Source organism: Platalea leucorodia (assembly GCF_965183815.1).
Source record: "Platalea leucorodia genome assembly, chromosome: 16".
NCBI classification, from domain to species: domain Eukaryota; kingdom Metazoa; phylum Chordata; class Aves; order Pelecaniformes; family Threskiornithidae; genus Platalea; species Platalea leucorodia.
The window spans coordinates 649,773-664,917 of record NC_138838.1 but is presented as its reverse complement, the minus strand read 5'-3'; the positions used below and the strand labels follow the sequence as shown (position 1 = coordinate 664,917).

At 55.8% G+C, this 15,145-nt stretch overlaps 3 protein-coding genes across 11 annotated transcripts in view; 1 reads left to right on the top strand and 2 right to left on the bottom strand.

Annotated features, from left to right (window-relative positions):
• DNAJC30 (DnaJ heat shock protein family (Hsp40) member C30) overlaps nt 1-15,145 on the top strand; it is a gene marked incomplete at its 5' end in the record, with an annotated part of 23,074 nt that extends 7,929 nt beyond the window's left edge. For 4 of the 9 annotated variants that reach the window (XM_082328644.1, XM_082328653.1, XM_082328650.1 and 1 more), the window contains one exon: nt 7,191-7,418. Of the gene's footprint in view, nt 1-7,190; nt 7,419-11,462; nt 11,541-11,565; nt 11,759-13,413 lie in introns of those variants that run through there. The other 5 variants (XM_082328649.1, XM_082328648.1, XM_082328643.1 and 2 more) reach the window with 4 other exon arrangements.
• VPS37D (VPS37D subunit of ESCRT-I) lies at nt 1,327-3,593 on the bottom strand (the record flags this gene model as incomplete). Its single annotated transcript, XM_082328660.1, has 4 exons — nt 3,450-3,593; nt 2,434-2,605; nt 2,000-2,082; nt 1,327-1,815 (listed from the first exon to the last, which is right to left on the bottom strand). The coding sequence occupies exons 1-4, from the start codon at nt 3,570-3,572 to the stop codon at nt 1,327-1,329; spliced, it is 867 nt and encodes a 288-aa protein (XP_082184786.1). The 5' UTR covers nt 3,573-3,593.
• Nucleotides 7,557-12,074, bottom strand: LOC309598011 (fibrinogen-like protein 1-like protein; the record flags this gene model as incomplete). The annotated part of the gene is made up of 3 exons (XM_082328099.1): nt 7,557-8,670; nt 9,770-9,832; nt 11,918-12,074. Coding segments are annotated over 3 exons (849 nt in total), but the record flags the coding sequence as incomplete, so codon positions are not given.

Below are 15,145 nucleotides of genomic sequence, written 5' to 3'. Positions count from 1 at the left end.
CCCCAGTCCCACAAGTGAGGGCTGGAGTTTGGACTAAGGGTGGGGTACCCTCAGTGGTAGAGGGGGTGATCAGACACTGCAAGCCAACGGTCCATATTTTGGGGTGCTTTGTAGCCAGAGCCAGAGCCCCTTGCTGCTTTGGATGACTTCTAAGCAGTCTACATAACAGTGCCAAGCAGGGTGGGCAGGCAACTGGGAAAGAAGAAAAAAAAATGCCACAACCAGACAGGGGCTGAAAGCCCGAGAAGTGCCTGAAACCAAATCTAAAAAGCTAGAAACAGCACAAGAGACACCCCAGAGCAGGGAGCAAGTACCCCAGGGGCTACAGCTGGAGGAACCAGGGCTATCGCCCCCAGCCTTGTCTCACCATCCATTGCATGAAATTAAGGAAAGCCGTAGAGGAGCCTGGGACGAAACAGGGTGAGCTCAGGCCTCCTGCTGCCTTTGCCAGCGGTGGCTGAAGTCAGGGCTAGTGCGAGAGCGTGGATGGGGAATGGGCACTAAAAACACTGCAGGGCTGCGCCCAGGCCGATGAGAGCAGCTGCTGCGGAGCCGTGAGCGAGCCCGGCTGGCTGCGGGGTGTAACCCTTCATGGGGGCGAGGGCTCGGCTGCTGGCATGAGGTTACCAGAAGTCTTCACCACGTGCGGGGCCAAGCTGCTGGGAGATGGTCCCTGGCACCTGCCTGGGGGAAACTCACGCTCGCGGGGCTCTGCCTAGCCCGCGGGGGCTCTCGCCTTCCTCAGGGCATTGGGCCGAGCCCAGTGCAGGTGCAGCGCCCAGGGGCTCCCCAGCCTGGAGGACCCTCCTTGACTGCAAGTCACCTCCAAGCCTGGCAAGCGTCCCCCCTGCCTGTCCGTCTCCCTGCCTGTCCCATCCCTCTGTTCATAGCCAGAGCCAAGGGGTAAGACACAGCATGGAAATAAAGCCTTTATTTAGAAAGCACATGGTGCCCAGTGCTCCTGGGCCGTCTTCCCTGCCATCTCCCACCTGACTGAGCCCACTGACATCCCTACAAACCACCTGCCCCCACCTCCTGTCTCTGTTCCTCTTGCTGTGGATGCAGAGACTCCCCCCCCCGGCCCCCGGCAGCTCCCCAAGTGCAGGACCCACTGCCCGGCCACGGCCCCTTCCCCATCCTGCCCGCAGCCAAGCACCTCCATCCCCCTGTGAGCACCCACCCCAGCCTGCCACACAGACACCGCCGCCCCGGGAGCTGCACCTACACCACGCACCCACCCCCACGTGCTCCCCAGCCAGGGTGTTCCTCCGCAGCCCCTGTGGAAGCACAGGGCCCGGAGCGCAGCCATCCCCCGTCCCTGCCCTGCTACCGGTGCGGAGGCTCCTGCTTCTGGTGTTGCGGCCGCTGCTGCCTGCGGAGGGGCTGGGGGCTGAGCAGGGGAATGTGTCCGACGAGGCGCAGGGGTGAGCCCAGGCTGGGGATTTTGGAGCAGGGAGATGCTGGCTGGTGTCCCAGGGCTGGGAGATGGTGTCTGGGAGGCGCAGCCGGCATGGCAAAGGGTACAACAGCCTCCGAGGGGATGAGAAAGGCGGGCACAAAGCCATAGGAGAGATCGAAGGCTTTGGGGGCTACTCCACTCCGCAAGGGGGCAAGGCGGGCTCGTGCGGGGCTAGCCAGGGCACCTGGGCGCCCCGCGGGGCCTGCAGGGTCCCTGCCCACCCGCTCCTTCTGCAGCAGCTCCTGCAGTTTCTCCAGCTGCGTCCGGCAGATGTGGGAGCGTGTGCGGCTCTGGCAGAAGGACTCCAGAAAGGAATCGAGGGGCAGGTCCCGGGCCAGGAACTGCTCTATCTGTGCCTGTGGGACAGGCAGTGGGACAGCATCAAGCCAAGAGAGCTGTGGGACCACAGAGGGAGCCCAGCTGGCTGAGCCCCGCCGCCCCCAGGCCTCTTCTGCAGGGCCTGGCACAGGGGAGGGCATGGAGAGGAGTCAGGGCCCAGGTGAGGAAGGGGCAGCAGCACAGGGGTCTCGCTTGACTCACCTCCGACTCTGCCTCGGAGGCGTTGAGCTTGGCTTGGAGCTGGCCCAGGGCGCTCTGTGGGCTCCAATTCTCGAGGTACGCCTCTGTGTTGGGAGGGGACAGGGCTGCCAACAAACCTCCCCCCGGACGCCCCCACTGCCAGGGCTGCGATCTTTCCCATCCCCAAGCATCAACTCCCCCCCCTTGAACTGAAACAGCCCCAAACATCCCTGGAGCCACCTGCAGACCGAGGCCTGCATCCTACTGCGGCGTCGGTCCCGGCCGAGGGCTGGCTGTGTTGCAGGCAGCATCACCCCCCACTGCTCCTGATCATGGCTGGGCCGTTTCCCCAGGGCAGGTTTGAGGGTGCTGAGCCCACCCGAACCCTCGTATTACCGCAGGTTGCTCTGGCCGTGCCGGGCTCTGCCTGGTCCTGTTGGCTGCGCCCCACTCACCCAGGCGCTGCTGCTTGTCCCAACATGCCTCTCGTATCTCCCGCAGCTCCTGGTACTTGATGGCTAGGGCAGCCTTCCCGTCCTCCAGCCGCGGGCGCAGGGACAGGTTCACCCTGGCCAGGGCGCAGTTTGAAGCCAAACACATCTCCCGCTCCAGCTGCAGACTCTGAAACTGTAGGAACGGGAACGGTGTCAGCACTGGGAGAAAGGGGCAGAACCAGTCAGAGCTGGCAGCCTGCTGGGAGGAGTCCATCTCCATCCAGGGGGAAGCCTCCCGCACTGTCCCCATCCCTCTGCTCTGCCTGGAAGGGGGGTGCGTCCCGGGGGGATGAAACGGCTGGACGCCGGGCTACCCACGGCACAGGGTGGCTTACCCGGAACGTGGCAAACCTCCCAGCTGGCTAGGCAGCCCCCTGCGCAGAGGAGAGGACTCAAGCATGTCAGGAGAGCGAACACACACCCTCTCTCGCTGCGCACACATCTTCCGCCCACGCGAGCAGAGCGGAGCGTGGTGCTGGGCTGCGCTTTGAGAGGCCCAAGGGAAAGATGCTGAAATCAGGCTGCGGAGGATTTCAAAATAACCTGTCCCTGTTCCCGCAGAGGAGCGCCGGGAGCCGCCGGAGCCAGGGAGCGGAGCCAGATGTGCAGGGCAGGGCGAGGGGCCGGGGCCTCCCAGCCTCCCCCGAACCTCGGGGCGGCGAGAGCAGCGGCCCGGGCCCCGCTCGGGGTTTGGTGGCCCGAGGCTACCTGGCAGCGCGCGCTGCGGGAAGCCCGAGCAGCCCCGGGGCAGCCGCCGCCCGGGACGCCCCAGCCCAGCCGGGGGGGGAGCCCCCGAGCGGCGGCGCCGGGGGGCGGCGGGGGACGCCCGGCCCCGCAGCGCCCGGTGCCGGGCTGCGGGCGGCTCCACCCCCGCACCTGGAAAGCCCCGCCGGGGGGGGGGAGCCCCGCACGGCTCCGCTCGGCTCCGCCGGCTGCGGGACGCGGCCCCCCCGGGTCCCCCCCGCCCCGGCCCGTACCTTCCTGCTGAGGCGGGCGGCGCGCTGCAGCCGGGGCTCGTCCTGCAGCAGGGCGCGGAGCTGCGCGGTGCTGAGCGCCCCGAAGCGGCGCGGGGAGCCGGGCGGCGCCGGGGGCCGGGACATGGGGCAGGGGACGGGGCCGGGAGACAGGGACAGGGGCCGGAGCCCCCCCGCCGCCGCCGCCGGGAGCCGCGCCCGCCCCCGCCGCGCCCCGCCGGTCTTAAAGAGGCCGCAGCGCAGCACAAGGCGCTCCGGTTCTGCACCGCGCCCTCCCCGGCTGCGGGGGGAACGGGCACCGCACCCCGCCGAGTGCGTCCTGCCCCCCGCTCTGGGCGTCCTGCCTCCACCTGGCTGTGCGTACCCTGCACCCCGCTGCCTGCATCCCGCACTGCACCCCGCTGCGTGCATCCCGCACCTCAATGCGTGCATCCCGCACTGCACCCCGCTGCCTGCATCCCGCACTGCTCCCCGCTGCGTGCATCCTCCACTGCACCCCGCTGCGTGTATCCCGCACCTCCATGTGTATCCTGCACTGCACCCCGCTGCGTGCATCCCGCACCTCGATGCATGCATCCCGCACTGCACCCCGCTGCGTGCATCCTGCACCTCCATTCATGTCCTGCACTGCACCCCGCTGCGTGCATCCCGCACCTCCATGCGTGCATCCAACACTGCACCCCACTGCATGCATCCCGCACCTCCATGCATGCATCCCGCACTGCACCCCGCTGCGTGCATCCTGCACTGCACCCCGCTGCGTGCATCCTGCACCTCCATTCATGTCCTGCACTGCACCCCGCTGCGTGCATCCCGCACCTCCATGCGTGCATCCAACACTGCACCCCACTGCATGCATCCCGCACCTCCATGCATGCATCCCGCACTGCACCCCGCTGCATGCATCCTGCACCTCCATTCATGTCCTGCACTGCACCCCGCTGCGTGCATCCCGCACCTCCATGCGTGCATCCAACACTGCACCCCACTGCATGCATCCCGCACCTCCATGCATGCATCCCGCACTGCACCCCGCTGCATGCATCCTGCACCTCCATTCATGTCCTGCACTGCACCCCGCTGCGTGCATCCCGCACCTCCATGCATGCATCCCACACTGCACCCCCATGCGTGCATTCTGCACCTCCATGCGTGCATCCCACACTGCACCCCGTTGCGTGCATCCCGCACCTCCATGTGTTCTGCACTGCACCCCGCTGTGTGCGTCCCGCACCTCCATGTGTGCATTCCGCACTGCACCCCGTTGCGTGCATCCCGCACCTCCATGTGTGTCCTGCACTGCACCTCCATGCATGCATCCCACACTGCACCCCGCTGCGTGCATCCTGCACCTCCATTCATGTCCTGCACTGCACCCCACTGCGTGCATCCTGCACCTCCATTCATGTCCTGCACTGCACCCCACTGCGTGCATCCTGCACCTCCATGTGTGCATCCCGCACTGCACCCCGCTGCGTGCATCCTGCGCTGCACTGTGTGTGCCACATACTGCACCACGCTGCATGCGTCCTGCTTGTCACTGCACTGGCCTCATCCTGTACTTCACGGCGCTGCACTTGTGCATCCTGTGGACACCCTGGCACCGCTGCAGCCATCGGCTCAGGAGAGGGAGCGCTGAGGCGCCCTGTCCCTGCCGGCTATGTGCAGGCCCCCTTCGTCCCTTGGGGAAGGGAGAGGTGGGAGCGCTGCCCCACTCGCGATGGGGAACTGCTCGCCGCAGGGTGTTGTGGTGTTTGCAGGGATTCAGGGACCTAAAAGAAAAATTCAGGGAGCAGAAACCTGCCGAGGGCTCTCAGCTCCGCTTCGGGACATCTCTGTGCGGGAAATGCTCCTTACACCTTTTGCTCTGTTCTTACTCTTTAAGTAAAAGATGTGGTGGAGAAGCTGGGGGAAAGTAGCAAACCAGGAGCTGACAGGAGGTGGGGATTTCTTCCGGGGGAAGTTTTACCTCAGTGAAAAACCACAGCTACAGGCAGAGCCCTGCACTGCTGCTGGGGCAGGGACTGCTCTGTCCTGGCCAGGACATTTCCATGGAGCAAATATCTGGTGGGAGACAGCATTTAATGTCCACTGCGTGACTCCAGGTGTCACCTCAAACCAACGCTGGCTGCTGGAGCTGAGCGAACGGGAGCTGCCAGGGAGCTGCTGGGGGCTGGAGGTCACTGGCGTTGGGTGGCCAAGAGCCCAGCAGGACTTAGGAAGCATTTGGATGGGTGGCTTGGAATACGGAGCTGTGTGGAGCTGGTGCTGTTGTAGGAATGATGAGAACCTGTCTGTACACTGGGACGTGCTGTGGTAGAGGGACAAGAGGGCAATGCAGAGACACCCACTCACTGAGCCTATCCTCCTGGGCCAGTGGGTGCCAGCCCTGTTGTACTGTGAGGGTATTTTAGGATGCTCTCCTGCATCTCCTGGCCTGTGTCTCTCCACCGCCTTTGGAGAGCCCTAGCAGAAGACAGCACTGCTGGGACGAGAACCATTTGCTCCTTAGTCCAGCAGTGCAACTGCAACTCCAATTTTGCTTGGAAACCCCAGAGGCCCAGGAGCAGCAGCAGTGTCATTTCACAGTCTGCCCAGTGCCACCTGATGTCATGAAGCCTGCTGGCTTTGGAAGCCAAATCCGCTCTGGGGGCACCTTCCTGACAGCCATCCTCCGCCTGCCCCTGCCATCTCGTGCCCCTGGGGCGGGAGACCCTCTCTTCCAGCCAATGTCAAGTCCATCATGGAGCTGCCCTGTGCCCCCGCCTCACTGTGCTGTGGTGCCCATTGCAAGGCCAGCATGGCCGTTGCTCAGGGTGAATGTCCCTCTCTGTCTCAGAGGATAACTGGTGTCAGGAGAGGCACTTCTGGGATTTCCAGTCCAACCTCTGCATGGCAGAGTTGATCCCAAAACCAGACCAGGCTGCAGAGGGCTGTATCTCATTGAATTTGGGGTGCCAAATTCACCACCAAGGCTGAAGATGCTCCCATCTCTGGAGGGGGTCATCTGGCACTGCAGAGTCCCTGAAGGGACACCTTCCAAGGCCAAGTGGGGACTCCAGCCAGAGCAAGAGCCTCTGGCATGGGCTGTACGCAGAGGTGCCACCAGTCCTCTGTGCTCAGTGCTTGGTGCTGGAGGCTCTCAGGAGAGAAGCAGCCTGCTTCACCCGAGAGCTGCTTTCAGCAGAAGTAGCCCTGAGCTCTCTCTTTCCTCAGACGTCCCCAGGTGCGGGCGCCCCCCCATGCTCTGCAGTGCTGAGGGCAGGTGTCTGGAGCGGTGTAAGGTATTTTCTGGCTCGGAGATCCTCCACTGCTCACTTCTTTCAGTATTTTCTAATTTCTCAGAGATTTCTGGATGGCTCCCAGTGGGCACTGGCATCTGCAGCTGGCAGGCGAGGGCTGGATTTTCCCTTAGCCGTTGGTCCTGGAAGTGGAACTCACTGCTGTTGCTGTGCTGCCCCAAGACAAAGCCAGAAATGGTTTGTGAAGGTGAAAGTGCTTCTCAAACAGCCTGTCCTGGCAGTGCCCCAGTGTTGTGGGCTGGAGGAGCTGTAGGGGCCTCGTCCTGCAGCCTCCCAGCATCAGCTCTGTCTGCACCTTTCCTGGCAAAGGTTCATCTAAATTGGTCTCAGAAACCTGGGTGTGGTGAGCCCATTCCTGTCATGAGCTCTTCCCTCATTAGAGGGTGTCCTAATTCGGGTGATTCCTAACATCTAACCTACTTCTCTCTTGCTCCCATTTAAGGTCACTGCTTCTCAGTCACAGCAGACAGATCTACTGATGCCTTTGAAATCATGTTTCTGCAGGATCAAAGCATGACTGTGCAGACAGACAGGTAGCGACAAACCCTGACAGAGGCGGCCTCCCAGCAGGAGGAGGACCTTGGCACCAGGACGTTGCCACAGCTTTTGACCCTGGACTGTGAACGTGGCGATGATGTGGGAAGAGTTCTCCCACGTGACAGGTCCCTTCTGAACTCTTCTGTGCAGATCCCAGGGCCTTTGTCTCTGTGCAACTAGATTTAATTTTCTTACATCCATTCCCGTGAGAACCACTCAAGGCTTTTTCCCTCCATAAGCCCCAAGACTCCCATCCTAGCACCTGCCATGGGATTTCTTGGGGGAGCACATCAGAGATACAGAACAGGCATTCATTAATGGAGAATGAGCTCAAGGAAGCAAATTTATTGGGATGCTTTACCAGGCACTGCAGAGAGGCACAGAGTATATGGAAATTTGTGGCATGGAGCTTTTTTGCTTGCTATGAGTTCTGGAGACAGCTAAGAAACTCTGATGAAGTCACTCCAGGGCTGAGTGTCTGCCTCCCGCAGGGAAGGTACATGTGGAATCCACAAATTTCACAAGTGATTTTTTTATTCTTGATTATGAATGTAATAACAAGGAATCATTGGCAAGCATAGGGGAAAAGAGCTGAGCAGAGGGGGAGCCTGCACTCGGAGAGGGAGAATGGAAAGTGGCATTTCACTAAAACCCTGCTACCCTTGGGCTCCCCTCTCTGCTCCAGAAAGGCTCAAGCTCTTTGGCCATGCAGAGCCTCGGTAGAGTGTCCAGTGTGGACAGGAGAGGGAAGAAGCACTAACAATATGAAGCTGGTTTGATGAGGACAAGGGAGGATTTGCAGTTCCCTTTGCACAGGTTGCCCCATGTCATGCCGCCCTTGAAATTCAGTCGTACAGAATAACAGGCTGAGTACCACCACCCGCCCTCATAGCTGTAGGCACAGTTCTTACTGTAAGTGTCCTGATCCCGATCCTTTGTGGAGAACTTCATGTTGTCATGCATGGTGTTGGGATTGTCTGAGGTCATGGCATCCCCCGCCGTCCCTGTGTAGGAGCCCAGCCTCAGCCGGTAGCCATGGGACTCATCTTCCACGCTGAAGAGGTTGTAGTCTGCGAAATTGGTGTTGTCGCCGGAGTCCTGGATGATAAACCTGACCTGGTAGACCTTCTGCTTGGAGATCTGATGGATGTACTCGGTGCCCAGCCAGTACTCGCTGCGCACGCTCCCAAAGCCGTACTTGTAGGTGCTCCAGGACTCGGCCCAGGTGACTGGTGTGTCTTTCTGGTTCCTCTGGATGACCGTCCAGCCGCCGTTTGTCGTATTCATTTCACAGTACACCACAAGGTGGTGGAGCCCTTTTGGCTGGATGATGTAGACACCGCTGTGGCTGCCAGGAGGGATCTCGCTGCAGTCCTTGGGCCAACCTGGGGCAGGAAAGAGATGGTTATTAAATCCCACACAATGAGACACTGAAAGCACCTGATATTCCTTTTGTGCCTACATCCCCTTGCACACACATTCTTGGTCTTGTGTTCCTGCCATGTACTCACAGGAGTAAATCAAAGTCTTGAAATGATCAGTGTAAGAGTTGGGCTTCGTATCTTCCCAAGACAGGATTCAAACTGATGGGGACACAGTGCCAAAATGTCTTGGCCTGGTGAGACCAAGCCAGACATTACCTTCACCCAGCACACAGTGCACTCTAGCCCAGGCTGGATTCAGTCTTGCAGCGCTGTGGTGATTTGCCTGTAGCATGCAGGTGATGTATCACCACACATACAAATGCAAATCTGAATTATAAAGCCATTTGCTGTTACAGCATGGAGGCTTTAGAGCTTTATAGTAATCTCGGAAACCCTGGAGAGAGTGTGATCAAGACATCCATATTGCTAATAATTAAATCAGCCCTTGTGATCTCAATAGGGCAAATCCATCGGTTTTCTCTGGGCTTACCCGAATAGCTCTTTAGAGACTTCCTGACTTGTGTGATTTGATTATGATCTTTCCATGCTCCAAAGTGTCAGCCCCTTATACAACAAACAGCTGAATGCACCTACACACTTCTGGGAAGGGACTTGCTCCGCTCCTAGGACCTCTGCTACTGGTTATTCCTATCCAGATAGGATCTATCTTGCGGCCCTATGGGCTAATGTTGACTCAGTCAGTTCAGTAACACAGTCAGTCCCTGTCATTCACATCAACTGTATAGTGAAAACAGGAAAATAACCAATCACCACGTCCTAAAGGCCTATAATGAATCATCACTTTCCAGTTTGGATCTTTAGGTGGAAAATTCCCCATGCTAAAGGTCCTCATAAACTGCTGAGTCCAGGACATGGCTGGTAATAGAGTCCCCCCGAGGTTATGAGCTGTGGCACCTCCATAACCTATCAGAAAATCAACATTTTTCCTGTCAGGAGCCAGTGCACATGTAGGACATGGGCTAAGGTGCCTGAGAGCTCTTCATGAGTCCAGGAATTGTGAAACCTTATGAGCAGATGTACTCCTTGAGAAGAGACTTACCATGGCCCGCCAGTGGGTGGGGGGCAATGTCTCTGACCTGTCGAACATGTTCGTCACCGTTATCTGAATTAACAAGAAGAGAGGAGACAGGAGTGAGGGCTGAGAATAGACATGTCAAATGCCTGCTGGGAGAGCACAGTCTTCTCCAGGTGATATTCCTGTTTCTCTGTTGTTGCTCCTAATTCCAGAGGGACTTTGCCATTTCATGTATCAGCCAGTTGGTAGTTCAGGGGAATTTACGTGGTGGCAGATGCTTCTTTGGTGAGAAGGATTTGGGCACAGAGTGTGGGGGAAAGACCCCGAATGGTGGTGGCAACACTGGAAAGATGGTTGTTAAAGTGCAGTAGAAGCAGTTAGGAAGGGACTCAAGAAGAAGAGGGATTAGAAGGAGAAGAAACATGAGAGCAGGCACAGGAAAACTGGTGCAGATATCAGGAGCTGGGAGAGGGGCTCTGCTCAGCTGGGTCGGAAGGGAACTTGAAGGGTGTTGCTGGAAGAGAAGATGGTTTAGAGTGAATTAATGCAATTCTTTTGCAAGGACATCTTCCGTGCATCCACTGATGGCTACAAAACAGAAGAATGAATCACAGGCTTATGGAATCACAGAAGCCATTCCTGTCCCCTCTCTGAAATGGATGCCTAACCCTGCAGCCGCTGCTCCCTGACATCCTCAAATATCTGCTCTCTCCTCTCAGCTGGTGCTTTCCTATCCCCTCCCTTATGAAGTGTTTGACTTAAGCCTCTTGCACTGTGTTTAAGCCCATTCCTTCTCTTGCTACACCGAGAGGACACTTTTTCCTGCAGACAGACTGTAATACTGCTATTAATTCCTCCTCCACAGTCTTCTGATTTTGGGGCTAAACCATTCAGCTCTTCAGCCTTCCCTCACACAGTCTGCCTGCCAGATTTTTGACCCCTTTCCTTTTGACTCTCTCCAAATGTGTCTCGAAGCCCACTAGTGAACGTGGTGGTTGGCCTGAGCCTGTGTGGAGTGGGAAACACTCACGTAGCATGGTCTAGAGGACTTTCCTACCATGGTATTTACTTTTACCACAGCCATATGAAGCTGTTCACTCATGTTTGTTTTGTAAGTGACAGTCTGCCCCTGCTCCTTTCTGCCTTCATTTCCCATCCATTTGGAAGCACTCCTCCACAAGTCAAGGCTTTCGAATGTTAGCCTGTCTTCTCTGGCATGCCCATACTTACCCATCTTGCATTCATGCTGCTCTTGTTTTCAGAGCACCCTACCAGTGGTCTGGGTGAGAGATGAGCGTGAGGCCCAGAGCACGTCCCCTTTCTCTACCCAGACTTGCAGTTCTTGGTGAAGCCCAAGCTCTTGTCTCAGTCACAGGTGCTCCCTGTGTTGGCAGTTTCCTGACAGCTGACCTTTGCAGTGAAGGCTGATGTGAAACCAGCATCAAACACTTGGACCTTGAGCTCTTCTGCCAAGAACTCTTCCTCCTCCCTCGGAAGGGAACCAGCTCTTTCTGTCATGTCATGTCCCACCCACAGCCCCCAGTTTTATTCCAGGCGCATTTCTTGGAGGCTTCCTCATTGCTCCAATATACCCTGGTATTTGTAGGCTACTCTGTGACATTGTCTGGCTGATTGCTCTGTGTCAGTGCCACTGCTTAGACTCTTTGTATTAACTTCACTTAGTTCCTCTTTGTATTCACTTCACTCTTGAATTCAGTTCTCCACTGACCGTATGATTTCCAGAGGTGGCTACTGTTCTTCATGTCCTCAAAACACGCTGTGATTGTTTGCCTTAACATCTTTAACACTGCTTCTCCAAGGAGGAGCCCACGGCCAACAACACCCTTGGATTGGTCTTGCTGCCAATGAGACTGAACCTCTCCCTTCTCCTGGGATCCTGCGAACTCTGGGATTTGGACTATTGGACTCACTTATGGGCAGAAGAACTTCATGCCAGACAGGAGAAGAGACAGGCAGCAAGCAGAGGAGGACTCTGAGATGATTCTTGTTCCAGTAAGATGGCCTATGTTGCATTGGCATTGCCCACACATAGAGCAGTATTTAGTCCTCCCTCCGTGTTACAGAGGTGTGCTTAGGCTGATGAGGAGGTCTGGGTAGGATCTGACTGAACATGACCTCGTTTGCCTCTCTCTATTGTAGTGGTATACTTACCGAGCTGGGAGGACTCTGGGGGAACATTCATAATTTCATCCAGCGTGCCATTGAGGAGATGCAAGTTTCTTATGTCAAAGGCAGGAAGAGATGCTGCCGGGGCCAGCAGGCAGGTGAAAAGCAGGAGACAAAGGCGCTGGGTAGCTGAAATGTGAAGAGATTAGAAAAAGAAGAGAGAGATCATAACTCTTCCATTAGAGAGCCATGAATCCCGTTTGACTCCTTTACTTGCAGAGTAAAATAGGAAAATAACATTCTTTACATGTAGAGCTCCCTCTTGGAGCCATAAGCTGCAATTCACTCATTTAGATGAGCTGTCGTATGCTCATTGGGAGGAGTCATTAGCAGTGGCACCTGCTGTTGGTGGGTTTTGAGACAGAAGAAGTGTGAAAACCTTGTCCAAACCCAAAGTGACTGTAATCAGAAATCCCTGCAAAAACCAAGTCTTGGAGCTGGAGATAACAAGCAGGATGAGCATGGAGGGAGGAATCCCCTTTCCTCCCAGCTCCCATCACGCTCCCGTGACACACTCACCTGGTGTAAGCTGGGACTAGCCCTCCCTCCAGTCCAGGTTTGTGGGCAGTGAGAACCCAGATCTCTGGGTGGGAACAAGCCCCAGGGAGGGCTGTGCGTATTTCTCTGCTCTGCATGAAAGCAGCATGACTGAGAAGGGCAGCACAAACTTTTGGGAATTCCTGCCTGGCTCATCCAAATTATGTCCTTTCTGTGGTTATACGACTACTTCAAAATTTCCACATGCAGCCAGCTTCTCCGGTTTGTTCTTGTTCAGAGCAGCTAGGGAAACCAGCACACTTTTTGCAATACTAAATCTAAATAAAATAACAGAAAGTTTATCATGATTCCTAGAGAATGGGAGACACCTGCCCATGGGGAAATCTGTTCATGATATGATAGAGGTAGCTCACCCTGGCAGATTACCGATGTGATACCTCCGCTGTTTGAAGCGCAGCAGAGCCAAACTTATTGCACTGCCCTGGGATACCCAGCTTTGGCACCGTTCCCTGGGATGACTGAGAAGGAAAACAATGATGCTGGCCCGGAACCGCTGTGTGTGATTGCAGCCACCCTAGAAGCAAGCACCCCTTTCTGCGAATGCTCAGAGCTGTCCCAGTCATTTGTGCTGATTACAGTTTTACAGCAAAGGTCTTTTAAACACACTTCAGTCCAACCGATTTGCTTCTCAATTCCTACATAACATTTAGTGTCTTGATACACTTGTGTTTAGGGCACGTTTAAAGACATCTCTTCTTTAGGCTACCAGAGAAGCAATGCTCCCTCCACTGCTGGCTTATTCCCCCATGAATGGTCATGAAAGGTCTGGGTACGAAGGAGATGCAGGGGAGAACATCAGCCTCTCCTGGGTGTCCTTCTGGGAACAGTAGTGTGCTTCTGAGCATCTAAGCTCCAGATCTTGATAACTGTTCAATATTGCTCCTTAATGAAGAATATCTAAAAAAATCCATTTTCTATTCTAGGGTATTTAATACTTCCCTTGGAGAACTGAAAATTACAAAGAACGTTTGCTAAATATGAGGCTTGTAAAATGGGCTACCTGGCACTCCAGAGCTGCACTGATATAGCCTGAAAAGAAGAGAACACGCAGACTCCTGCTCTGGTTCCCAGCCCAGGGCACAGCGAGCCCAGACAATGTAATGGACTTAGCGCTGGGATGGCCGGGGTGTGGGGAGAAGGGAGCCCTGCAGAAGACAAAGTGCCGGGATGCCCTGTGACCCGCAGCCACATGCAACGGTGCCGTCCCCTCCCGTCCCATCCCACACTCACCCATGCCGTCTCTGCAGGAACCCTGCGGAGTGGGAAGCTGAACAGGTTTGGCCTGGCTGGAGGGGTGTCCAGCCGGAAAGTTATAGGGCTCAGCAGGTGAGTGGGTGGAGGCACGAGACCCAAAACACAGCCTTTGTCTTCGGGTTGGCAGCAGGACTAGTGGTTTACGGCTTATTTGCTCTTCATCATTAAGTGATATGTCTTCAGACAATGAAGGCTGTGTCTCACAAAGGTGAAGAGCTTTCTTCAGAGGCAAAGCAAATAATTTGGTGCCAATAAGCGAATGCCTTAAAACAACTGCGATTTGCAGTGCCTGGCTGCCCCCCTGCCCTGGCAGGGTTTCCCCAGGGAACGGCATCCTCTGGGAACCTCCACACATTTCAACTCGTAGGTAAATACCCAGATGACATTCCCCCTCCTGGATGGAAATCAAACATCAAGCGTAAATCACTCTCTCCAGAGCAGGCATTGATCCCAACAGCCACTGGGGACCCCATTAGACACTTCAGGGAAGAGGTACTCCAGTGTTCCTGGCAAATTGTGCACCGAACTTCAGAAAGTGCCACTCCAGTTGCCTTCTGACGTGCCACCACCACAGTGCCTCTTGCACAATGTGCACTGTGGTCACCCCTGGCACCACAGCCCCTGCAGCAGTCACAAGGCAGTTTTGGGAATCGTGACGTGACACTGATGTAAAATGGTCTCACTTCAAGCCCCTCTCTGATACTAGGAGTGCTTACACCATGGATTTCTTACAGAAAATTTCAGACCATCCTTTTCCTAGGGATCGATACCCGCAGTATTCTGAGTTATGAGGACTCCTGTACCCCAGCATCGACCTTGTTCTGCACAGCACTGATACCTGCGAATATAGATAGAAGCTATCAATTTAAGTAGTTAGAATCATTATACAACAGATGTAACTGAACAAAAGCAAATCTTGGTGAATAGTTAAGACACCTGTAAGGTAAGAAGCTCCTGAATACTCCCCTTTAGACAGCTAGGCCTTGGGAGAGCAGATGTGCAGAACCACGAGGATAAGAAAGTTGCAAGACGACCATTAGACCAGAACAAACCGACCTTGAAGGACATCGTATACGTGATGCCAGAACTGAGTTTGCACAGAAGTAAAGGTCAGTCAGCGAACACAGTGAAGAAGACTACAAGCCTTCATCTGAAGACCCCCAAAGACCACTTGAAGACCACCACGGAAGATGATTGCACATGTGGATCGGACATTTACATATGTTAATAAGTTCCAGAAAATCTCATGTTTATGTAGATGAATTCTCGGAAATCCTATGAATATGTATATTTTCATAGTATATAATTACTGAAAGTTTATCAAGCCATCGGAGCACTTATGGTGGAATTATCCCCAGTGCTGCCCGGCACCGCAATAAAAAATGCCTGCTTTCTAAAACT